The sequence below is a fragment of the Chaetura pelagica genome, unplaced genomic scaffold (assembly GCF_000747805.2).
Source record: "Chaetura pelagica isolate M959 unplaced genomic scaffold, ChaPel_1.0 scaffold520, whole genome shotgun sequence".
Classification (NCBI taxonomy): Eukaryota; Metazoa; Chordata; class Aves; order Apodiformes; family Apodidae; genus Chaetura; species Chaetura pelagica.
Window position 1 is genome coordinate 234,629 of NW_009951812.1, and position 11,077 is coordinate 245,705.

General features: G+C 57.9%; 2 protein-coding genes across 5 annotated transcripts in view; one reads left to right on the forward strand and one right to left on the reverse strand.

Moving 5' to 3' along the window:
• The window catches only part of MYL4 (myosin, light chain 4, alkali; atrial, embryonic), a 9,253-nt gene extending 4,094 nt beyond the window's left edge, over positions 1–5,159 (reverse strand). The window contains exons 1-5 of one of the 4 annotated variants that reach the window (XM_010008000.1): positions 5,118–5,159; positions 4,129–4,153; positions 3,746–3,792; positions 2,800–2,827; positions 600–749 (exon numbers count right to left, since the gene is read on the reverse strand). In XM_010008000.1, the coding sequence (XP_010006302.1) occupies positions 600–749; positions 2,800–2,827; positions 3,746–3,792; positions 4,129–4,153; positions 5,118–5,159 (292 nt within the window). Of the gene's footprint in view, positions 1–599; positions 750–2,799; positions 2,828–3,745; positions 3,829–4,128; positions 4,154–5,060 lie in introns of all 4 variants that reach the window. The other 3 variants (XM_010007992.1, XM_010008009.1, XM_010008017.1) reach the window with 3 other exon arrangements.
• A 3,546-nt stretch (positions 5,160–8,705) lies between these two features.
• The window catches only part of LOC104398099 (parathyroid hormone/parathyroid hormone-related peptide receptor-like), a 7,215-nt gene continuing 4,843 nt past the window's right edge, over positions 8,706–11,077 (forward strand). The window contains exons 1-3 of the mRNA XM_010008147.1: positions 8,706–8,783; positions 10,136–10,241; positions 10,624–10,734. Coding sequence (XP_010006449.1) covers positions 8,706–8,783; positions 10,136–10,241; positions 10,624–10,734 — 295 coding nt within the window. The remainder of the gene's footprint in view (positions 8,784–10,135; positions 10,242–10,623; positions 10,735–11,077) is intronic.

An 11,077-nucleotide genomic window follows, 5' to 3' on the forward strand; every position in this document is an offset into this window, starting at 1 on the left:
CAGAAATACCCCCCCCCCCCCCCCAAAAGTGACACCCACCAAAAATGACACCCCCCAAAAATGACACCCAGCAGGTGGCTCCTTTGGCACCAGGGCACTGTGGCTGTGATCAGGTTACACCCGTTGGCACCAGCTGAGGACACAGTCTGCTGAGCATCAGTTGCCACCACCCCCGGGTGAGGACTGCCCACCCTTTAGGGCAGCTGGGGCAGGGGAGTGGGAGGGAAGGAATTTTGCAGGAATGAAGCCTCTGTGTGTCCCTTCCTAGAATCATAGAATCCCAGGATCTCAGACTGGTTTGGGCTGGAAGAGACCATGAAGATCATCTAGATCCAACCCCCCTGCATGGGCAGGGACACCTCCCACCAGCCCAGGCTGCTCCAAGCCCCATCCAACCTGCCCTTCAACACTGCCAGGGATGGGGCAGCCACAGCTTCCCTGGGCAGCCTGGGCCAGGCTCTCACCACCCTCACAGCAAAGAATTTCCTCCTCATGTCTAAAATTCCCTTCCTAACATCACTCTGCAGGGCTGTTCCTGCAGGGGCTGGAGTCCTTTCCCTCGCTGCCAGGGATGGCTTGTCCCACCCTGCCCCAGTCACCTTCTGGCCTGGGCTTGCCCAGCACCTTCAGCACCTCTGCGTTGGTTGGGTTGTGCCCCAGGGCGCGCAGGACGTCCCCGCACTGGGCATAGGTGACCTGCATGGCTCCCGTGGGGCTCTGGTCAAACAGGCTGAAGGCTTCTTTGAACTCTGTGAGGAAGAAGAGCTCATCTCACACCCCACCCCAACTCACACCCCACCGGAGCAAGTCCTGCCTGGCAGGGGAGGGATGGAGGGGTGGGCAGGGGGGTGGTGGGTGCTTGGCCAAGGAGCCACCCAAGGTTGCCAGACTCCTTCAACGAGCCACTCAGCTTCCTGAGCAGGTTTTGCCACCCGTGTGGAGCTGGCTGGATGACCTGCTGGGATTCCACCTTGCCCTGGCAGCACTGGCTGCTCTGCTGCAGGACATCCCCTTTGCTCTTCTCCTGGGCACCTCTGGAACCCTCCCACTGCCCCCCATCCCCCAGGACCCTTGTGACACCCCCTCCTCTCTGCTGGCATCCCCCAGATGGGCAGACACAGCAAGGTGTTGCTCATGCTTGGGGAAGGGTGACTGTGTCCACCCCAGCCTTGCAGACCACATCCCACCATCCTGGTATGGAAGGACATGGGAGATTCCAAGCTTGGTCCCATAAATGATCTCATGTAACATCTTGCCTGGAGGAAGAAGCCTAAATTAGGAACAACTAAGGTTCTCTTTCATCTCAGTGTCTGATGCTTGTCAGCTTCTTGACCTGCTGCTGGATCTCTTTTGAATCCTCACGTTGGCTACATGGAGAACTGTGCTCCTGTGGTGCTCAGGGCCTGGGCTCTGCCTCTCATTTCAGCCCAGATGATCTTCTCCAGTAGAAGAGGCTCCACACTCAGCAGCAGTTGACTAGCCCAAGTGGGAAATCAGCCTTTCCTGCCTGTCCATGTGAACGCTCAGGACTGAGTCTCTTGTCCATGGCACTAATGACTTCCAGGTTCTGGTCCATCTTCTTCACACTGGCCAGCAATGGCTCCAGCAGAGCCACTGCTCTTCCTGCTGTTGGGTGGGATCAAACCACCACAGTCTGCACATGGTGGTGGAGATCCCATGGTCTGGTAGGCATCGCCCTCGGTTTGGTGGGAATCCTTGTCCAGGACTTTGAGTTTGCAGCACTTTCTACTTGGCATCTTGGTATGTTCTGCTGAGCCTCACCATCCCCTGGAGCTGTCCCTAGATGTCCCTGCTGTGTCCCTGTAGTCCTGTCCAGCACCCTGGGGGAGCTGCTCTTAATCCTGCTTGACCCCACGATGGCTCCATCCCTCCATCCAGGGAGGGACATCAGCTCCTGCAAGTCCCTGGGTCAAGAGCCACCACTACCAGGGCACTTGGGGATCTCCAGTCCCTACTACCTGGAGTGTGTCATATGCCCCGGGATATCTCACATGCCCTGGGGTATTTCACATGCTCTGGGACATTTCACATGCCCTGGGACATCACTGCAGCTTAAATCCAAATGTCTTGGCATTCTCACTTGCTTACTTTCCCACTGGCTCTTTTTCCTCCTTCTGAAAGCTGCTTGGGGGGCTGAGCCTGCAGGACACTGGGTCTCTTCCTCCCAGTATTCCCACCAGGATCTGCCCTCAGATCTTCTCCCTTCCCTACAGAAGGGCATGAAAACTGCCCATGGAGAGCTGAGACATCCCAGCTCAGCCCCCCTGCACGGGGCTGTCCCTGCATCTCCAGAGGCTGTGAATCCAGGATTTGAACCAGGCTGCACCTCCCACCATGGATGGAAAAACACCTTTTCCCTGCCAGGCTCTGGAGCTGGGATGATCTTCTCCAACTGGTGCATCCTCAGCACAGAGCCAGAAGCCTGGATCCATTCACTGCTCCTGGTGTTGCTCTCCCAGCTCCATCCCTGGCTCCGACTCCCCTTGGGCATCTCTCCCACCTCCATCTCCTGCCTCCTCCCTTTCCACCTCCTTCCCAGGCAGGAACATGACTTCCTGATCCCAGATATCCCTTCTCCCTGCTAGGAAACCTCCCCAGAGTATCCTGGAGGCTGAGCAATGTGTTGGGAGGGAATGGGGCACCTGGATCCTGCTGGGCTTTCCTCCAAGGGGGGAATTTGTCAGATGGAGCCTCTTGGCTCCCACGTCTGCTGTGAAAAACCACCCGGGAAAAGGATTCCCAGTTTCTAGAGCTGGAGAAGGAGGGACCTGCACTTACCTTCGATCTGCTCAGTGGTGAATTCGATCTGTTGGGAGAGGAAAACAGGGCTGGGCATGAGGTCAATGCTGGGGGGTCTTGGGGGTGTCTCCCTGGCCCTGAACTTCTCCCTCCCCAGCCTGCTCAGGGTGGGGTGTCCCATGTCCATGTCCAGGCTGCATCCTGGGAGCCAAGATCCCTATGGAGTGGTTGGGTGGGCAGCAGGGATGCTCAGACCACCCTCAGGACTGTTGTGGGTGGAAAGGATGTAATTTTAAGGCTTTGATCCCTGATTGAAGGGATGAAACAGCCCCCGGGCTGAGCCTGCTCTGAGGAGCTCTCCTGCCACAGCTCAAACTCGTACCTACACCCTGGGGCATCAGGAGAAAACCCAGCTCCTGTTGTAGAGACTGGGATAAAAGATGCTCCTGCATGGAGGAGAAAAGGCAGGTGGCACATTCCTTCGGGATGGAGGCAGTGGGGGGAGGGACAGAGAAGCTTTTTCCTGCAGCCAGGGTCCTGGCAGGATGTCCCAGCCAGGAGCTGTGGGGGGCTCAGGGTGTTTGACACCAGAGCTGCGGGTGCCCTGGGGGGAGGGTGAAGCAGTTTCCCTGGCTGAGGGGACAGTGAAACACCTCTCAAGGCAGGAGAGCATCCCTGCCAACCCCCTGCAGCCACCTGCTCATTGTCCCCCTCCCAACCCTGGCTCTCAGCTTGCCTAAAGTGGCACCTCAGCCCCCCCTGCCCAGCAGGTGCCAGGCAGGGAGGGGACATCTCATCTCATCTCATCCCTCACTCACCTTCACCAAGGAAGGGGAGCACCCTTGCCAACCCCCTGCAGCCACCTGCTCATTGTCCCCCTCCCAACCCTGGCTCTCAGCTTGCCTAAAGTGGCACCGCAGCCCCCCCTGCCCAGCAGGTGCCAGGCAGGGAGGGGACATCTCATCTCATCTCATCCCTCACTCACCTTCACACTCTTGGGATCAAAGGCAGGTTCTTTGGGAAGCTCCGGGGCTGGAACTGCTCTACCTGCTTCTTTCTTTGGCTCGGGTTTCTTGAGGGGCATCGTGCTGGGTCTGCAGGGGTGCGGGGATGAGTCCTGCCTCCCAGGGAAGCCACCGGGCAGAGGGATCAAAGGGAAAACTCTGCTCCTTCCCTTATATCCTGTCCAGGCCCCCAGGGGCAGCCCAGCTGCTGCAGCAACTGCTGCTGACTATAAAAGGAAGAAAACTCAAATGAGAGGGGCCCCAACTTGACAATTGCCCATTGTCATCAGCTCCCAGAGCAGCAAAGCCACCAGCCACCCCCCCCCAAAGCCACAAAAGGGGGGACATGTGTCCCCCCCAGCACCTGCACCGGGTGGGCTGCATGGGGGCTGCTTGCTAAGTGATCCCTGGAAACCTAAACTCAAATGGGCCCCGGGGGGGCTGGCAAAGAAAATAGCAACAGGATGACTGATAAAGGGCTGATAAACCTGCCCTGGTACCCAGGGGAAAAGTGTGTCTGTTTTTAGGCAGGTCTGTGAGGGCTGCAGAGCCCTTTTGAAGCCTGGGGTTTATGAAGTGCTGCCTGAAAGGAGCCCAGGCCTCCCTGAACCAACCCCCCCTCTGGCCTCCTGCTCAGGGGCTGCTTTGCCCCCATCTCCCCTCAGAGCTGAACTTGTGCCTGAGCCTCCACCAGGGTGGCTGGTGAGGGTGCTGCACAGGATGGGTGAAGCTGGGCACCCATTCAGTCATCAGCTGGAAAGGATGTAATTTTAAGGCTTTGATCCCTGATTGAAGGGATGAAACAGCCCCCGGGCTGAGCCTGCTCTGAGGAGCTCTCCTGCCACAGCTCAAACTCGTACCTACACCCTGGGGCATCAGGACAAAACCCAGCTCCTGTTGTAGAGACTGGGATAAAAGATGCTCCTGCATGGAGGAGAAAAGGCAGGTGGCACATTCCTTCGGGATGGAGGCAGTGGGGGGAGGGACAGAGAAGCTTTTTCCTGCAGCCAGGGTCCTGGCAGGATGTCCCAGCCAGGAGCTGTGGGGGGCTCAGGGTGTTTGACACCAGAGCTGCGGGTGCCCTGGGGGGAGGGTGAAGCAGTTTCCCTGGCTGAGGGGACAGTGAAACACCTCTCAAGGCAGGAGAGCATCCCTGCCAACCCCCTGCAGCCACCTGCTCATTGTCCCCCTCCCAACTCTGGCTCTCAGCTTGCCTAAAGTGGCACCTCAGCCCCCCCTGCCCAGCAGGTGCCAGGCAGGGAGGGGACATCTCATCTCATCTCATCCCTCACTCACCTTCACGCTCTTGGGATCAAAGGCAGGTTCCTTGGGGAGCTCCGGGGCTGGAACTGCTCTACCTGCTTCTTTCTTTGGCTCGGGTTTCTTGAGGGGCATCGTGCTGGGTCTGCAGGGGTGCGGGGATGAGTCCTGCCTCCCAGGGAAGCCACCGGGCAGAGGGATCAAAGGGAAAACTCTGCTCCTTCCCTTATATCCTGTCCAGGCCCCCAGGGGCAGCCCAGCTGCTGCAGCAACTGCTGCTGACTATAAAAGGAAGAAAACTCAAATGAGAGGGGCCCCAACTTGACAATTGCCCATTGTCATCAGCTCCCAGAGCAGCAAAGCCACCAGCCACCCCCCCCCAAAGCCACAAAAGGGGGGACATGTGTCCCCCCCAGCACCTGCACCGGGTGGGCTGCATGGGGGCTGCTTGCTAAGTGATCCCTGGAAACCTAAACTCAAATGGGCCCCGGGGGGGCTGGCAAAGAAAATAGCAACAGGATGACTGATAAAGGGCTGATAAACCTGCCCTGGTACCCAGGGGAAAAGTGTGTCTGTTTTTAGGCAGGTCTGTGAGGGCTGCAGAGCCCTTTTGAAGCCTGGGGTTTATGAAGTGCTGCCTGAAAGGAGCCCAGGCCTCCCTGAACCAACCCCCCCTCTGGCCTCCTGCTCAGGGGCTGCTTTGCCCCCATCTCCCCTCAGAGCTGAACTTGTGCCTGAGCCTCCACCAGGGTGGCTGGTGAGGGTGCTGCACAGGATGGGTGAAGCTGGGCACCCATTCAGTCATCAGCTCAGGATGTTTCACAGCCCTGCTTCACCAGGCACCCCCAAACCTGTAGGGCAGACAGGCAATGGGGTTCTCTTTCTTCCCCCCACTGGGCAGGTTCCAGTGGGAGATGCTCCTGTTCTCACTCTCCTCTTCTGGCTGTTTGAAGAGGCAGAAGAAGTCACTGAGGTTCAGCATCCCAGCAACTGAAGCTCAAGGGTCACACCAAGACATCCTGAGCCATCAACTTCAACTTAGCATAGAGTCATAGAATGGTCTGGGTTGGAAGGGACCTTTGCAACAGAGCACAGGAGAAGGAAAAACCATTCCCAGTTCGCACTGGGATCCCAGAAATAAAGGGGTAAAAAATGAATTACAACAGATCATAGAACCATAGAGTGGTGAAGGTTGGAAGGGACCTTAAAGATCATCAGGTTCCTGCCATGAGCAGAGGCACCTCCCACCAGATCAGGCTGCAGGAAGTCTCATCCAACCTCCCCTTGAACACCTCCAGGGATGGGGTTTCCACAACCTCCCATCTCCTCTGCTGTGGAGGTGCTGCCTGGTCCCATTTCTCCAGCCAGTGCTTGTCTACATATATATATATATATATTTAAGGGTTTGTTCATGCACAGACAGCCCAAATGCAGTTAGATCTGTATTTTCAGGCACCTGAATCAGGGTTGCAGGGTAACCAGCCGGGTTATGGGCTCTTGGGGGGGGGGGGACCAGCCACAAAGTGCTGGGAAATTTGCTGCCTGTCGTCACCCCAGGATTGCTGGCGTGGGGCTGGGGAGCTGGGGGGGCTGGGTGGGTGTTGTTTGTTGCTTCCCAGAGCTCTCTATAATAGAGCAAGTCATTTAGCAAAAAAAGCCTCCAATGTGTTTGTCTATCTGTGAACTCAGAGCTGGGGTCAGATCTTGCCTGCAGTGGGAATCAAGTTGCCCCTGAGTGTTGCTGCCTCCCCCCAGACAGCATCTATCTCTCCATCCATCCCTCCCCCCCTCCATCCATCCATCTCTCTCTCCCTCCATCACTCCCTCCATCCTTCCATTTATTAATTCATCCCTCCATCTCTCTCTCCCTCCATCCCTCCCTCCATTTATTCATCCATCCCTCCATCTCTCTCTCCCTCCATCCCTTCCTCCATCCCTCTATTCATTCATCCATCCCTCCATCCATCCATCTCTCTCTCCCTCCATCCCTCCATCCCTTCCTCCATCCATCCCTCCATCCCTCCATCCCCCTCCAAAAGAACATCACCTCTGTCCTCACTCCCTGGCAGCTCCTTGGTCAGAAACCACCCCCAGCAGAGCCTTCAGAAGACACCAACCCTGCAGTTCAGCTGCCTCCCCCTCCCCACAGGCCGTGCCCTCCCGAGGAGCAGGGGGGGGAGTTGTGGTGCCCCCCAGTCTCTGCTCCCACGCAGCCCTCCAGGCTGGGGGCTAAATCGGGCTGAGGAGCTGAGCAGCTGCCAGAGGTGCCTCTAATCCCCCCTGGATTTCCAGCTGATTGCCCGGGCAGGGACAGCAACCCAGGGGCTTCTTTTCCTGTCGGATTCAATCAGAGGGAGCAGCAGCAGCTCCTGGGCACTGTCACTTGGGTTTGTTGGGCTCCCTGGCTGCAAGAGCCCAGGGAAGGTCTGACCCACCACGGGGGCTCGTGGCTGGGACCAGGATGAGCTGCCCTGCCAGGAAAATCCCAAAGGAGGCTCCAGGGCTCTGCTCCATGTGGGATTTTGCCCTCCCGGAGGCAGCAAGAGCTGCACCTGGACATGGATCTCACAGGCTGGATCCCAGGGGTGGGAGATGGCTGATCCCAGGGCTTGGCACTGGGATTTTGAATTTCAGCCTCATGCCACTAACCCTGACCTGCTCAGGGAACAAGGATTCCATGCTCTGTGTCCCTTTTCCCCCAGGGTTGCTGGGGACACCAGGTGTTTGGGCTGGGAGGCTCCAGCACCTGCATGATCCCCAAACACAGGGGACGGTCCTGGGCCCCCCGTGGGTGACAAGGGACCCTGATGGGGACGGTTTCAGCTGTGGTGGGACCAGCTCTGACCCTCCCTGCTCAGTTTGCCTCATTCACAGGCTGCCTGAGGCACCCATGGGAGTGGAAACTCCTGCTGCAGGACCATCCATCTGGTCCCTGGTGGGGAGCAGGACACATCCCAGCAGGTCTCCCCAAAACTTGCCCCAAACCTGAGAGAAGGCAAAGGGTTAAACTGGCATCTGCCTGAAATCCATTCCAGCCCAGCCCAGCAGTGCTGAGGTGATGCTCACGTGCCTGCACCCTCTGCCTCCCAACCAACCTCCTGCCACCTCCCTGGGATTTTTCTTAAGGTCCTTCAGCTCCCAGGGACCAGTCTGGGGCTGGAGGGGACAGAGCAGCGTGGTGGGAGGATGCTGGGACAGCTGGGAAATGAGCCACCCAGCAGGGAGAGAAGTTTCTGAGAAGAGAAGAGGAATCTGCCTTGAATGAAGAGGATTTTAGCACCTCGGGCTGAGCCAACAACCTCTGCCGTCCCCAGGGAACTGTTTGCACATCCTCCTGGAGACCTGGGGAGTGAACAGCAGCAAGTCTGGTGGGAGGAGAAACCCCCCACCCCAGCCTGGTGAGCTTGTCAGCAGCTCCCACAGCACTGCTGGGCAGACCCTGCCGGGAGCAGGGACTCACCTCGGGGTGCTCCCCCCACCCTGAGCACCCCGCTGGTCCCTCTCCCCTCCTCACCTCTCAGGAAGGTGCTCCCAGAAGATGCTGAGTCCTGCTGGACACACCAGCCCTGCTCCATCACCTGCAGCCCTGGGCTGGCAGCAATTCAGCTGTCCCCAGGTGAAGGTCTTGCTTTCTCCAGCTCCTTAGCCCTGACCTTCCCATCCCAGAGACGTGGTGGGACCATGGAGGCATCTGTCCCTGGGGGAGGCACCACGGTGGTTCTGCTCTGCTGCTGCCTCCTGAGCTCAGCATGGGCTCTGGTAAGTCTGCTTGGTCCTGGGGTGTCCTCCATGGGCTCTGGTAAGTCTGCTTGGTCCTGGGGTGTCCTTCATGGGCTCTGCTAAGTCTGCTTGGTCCTGGGGTGTCCTCCATAGGCTCTGCTAAGTCTGCATGGTCCTGGGGTGTCCTCCATGGGCTCTGCTAAATCTGCTTGGTCCTGGGGTGTCCTCCATGGGCTCTGCTAAGTCTGCATGGTCCTGGGGGCTCCTCTGGTCCCAGCCTTGGCTTTAAATGTTGTGAATTGTTCAACCTGCTCTGGTCGGGGCCGCGTGTCCCCCCGGCTGCACGACCTGCTCTGCAGAGCTGCTGGGCAGGAGGGAAGAGTTTCTCTGCTTCCACTGGAAGCTTTCCAGGAGCTGAGGAGCCACCACCTGATGATTTTTCCACTACTCAGGTGCACCCAGAGTTCACTGGGAGGCATCAGGGGTGCAGAAGGAGCTGCACCGCTCAGGGTCAGTGCAGACAGGGCTGGAGGGATGTGGTGAGGGCAGAGCTGGGTCTGTCCAGCCCCTCTCCCAAAGCTGGGCCCCCCCTCTTGCCCTGCACCCCTCTGCCCACCCACCCCGCTGGCTGGAATGGGAATGGGAGCTCAGATCCCCTCTCTGGGACAGGATTTGGTCCCACTTGCATATGGGCAGCCTGGGAGTCAACCCAACCCCCTGCATCAAGGCTCCTTCCCACTTCCAAAGCTCTTTCCCCATCCTGGCTCCAAACTCAGCATCTCCAAACATCCCATAAGATGTTTGCAGGTCTGGTGTGACCAGGAGGCTGCAGATGCTGCTCCCAGTGTGAACCCTGCAGAGCCCCAACCAACCCCTGGACTCCAGGGCTACCAGACCCAGCTCCGTGGCTGCTGCACCAGCTTTTCCTACCAGCACATCCCTTTTCCACACATGCTTCTCTTGTCTCTTCACTCCCATTTCTTGCCCCAGGGATGCTCCTGCTTGATGAGAACCTCTCTTCAGGCAAGACCACCAGGCTATGGGGTTCAGCAAAGGGTTGTTGCCACATTAGATGATGTTTCTGTAGCAGCCCCCAAGCCCCTCGTGATTTTGGGCTTGGTGTTCATTAGCTGGTTGGATTCAAGGGTTGGCAGCAGGGAGCAACAAGGGGTTTGGTGACAGAAGAAGTGACATGGATGCTGCCCCAAGTTGGGAAGCATTTGTGGGTCTCATTGTCCGCCCTCAGGGTGCTCTGGAGCCCACCAGGGTGGGTTGAGGTCTCTCAGGAGGATTAATCTCTAAATGGTGAGCACAAAGAGGAGACCTGAGCTGAGCTGCTGCCACAAGCTACCCAGAGATGGGGGTTTGACACTTTGGTTTTGGCTGGGCAGGTTGACCCTGATGATGTTCTCACAAAAGAAGAGCAGATCTATCTCTTGGTGGAAGCTAAGGAGAAATGTCAGAGAGATATAAAAGCCCAACTGGAGAAGATCAAAGGTAGGGTCCCCTCCCCTGCACATGGGCCAGCCCTGGTGGGGGTGGCTGTGTTGTGGGAAATGCTGTCCCTCTGATGGGAGTGGGGACAGATGGCTCCTGAGGGTTTGAGGAGCTCCTGGCACGGTGGCTGCTCTGGGCACAAAGAGGTGCTGGTCAAACTATCACCCATTCCCAGACTACCCTGTGCCCATGGCAAATGAGAATTGTGGAGCCCCAGGGGGAGGTGGGACGTGATGGGACGTGTCCCCCCTACCCACCCCCTGCTCTGCAGGCTGGGGCTGGTGGTCTTTTCCTCACCCTGGTCCAGGGCACCCCTGGGGAAGCTGGAGGTCACAATGTGGCCCCTTTTTGGAGCCCAAGTGAGATGTGTCTTGTTGGCCAGACACCAGCTGCCTGCCCGAGTGGGATGGGATCATCTGCTGGCCCAAGGGCTCCCCCAGCCAGGAGGTGTCTGTGCCCTGCCCTGACTACATCTACGACTTCAACCACAAAGGCAAGTGCTCACACCTGGGTGGGGAACAGCCTCACCTTGGGGATAACCCTCCACAGAGCAGAGATGGGTCTGGGCTTCCCTGGGATAGGATGAGGGGCAATGGAATCAAACTGGAACCCAGGAATTTCCACCTCATCATGAGGAAGAACTTTCCTGTGAGGGTGACAGAGCCCTGGGCCAGGCTGCCCAGAGAGGTTGTGGAGTCTCCTTCTCTGGAGACACTCAAAACCTGTCTGGATACCTTTCTGAGTGATCTGCCCTAGTCTTTTTTTGGTCCTGCTCTGGCAGGGGGGTTGGACTCAACGAGCTGAGGTCCCTTCCAACCCCTGACATGCTGTGATTC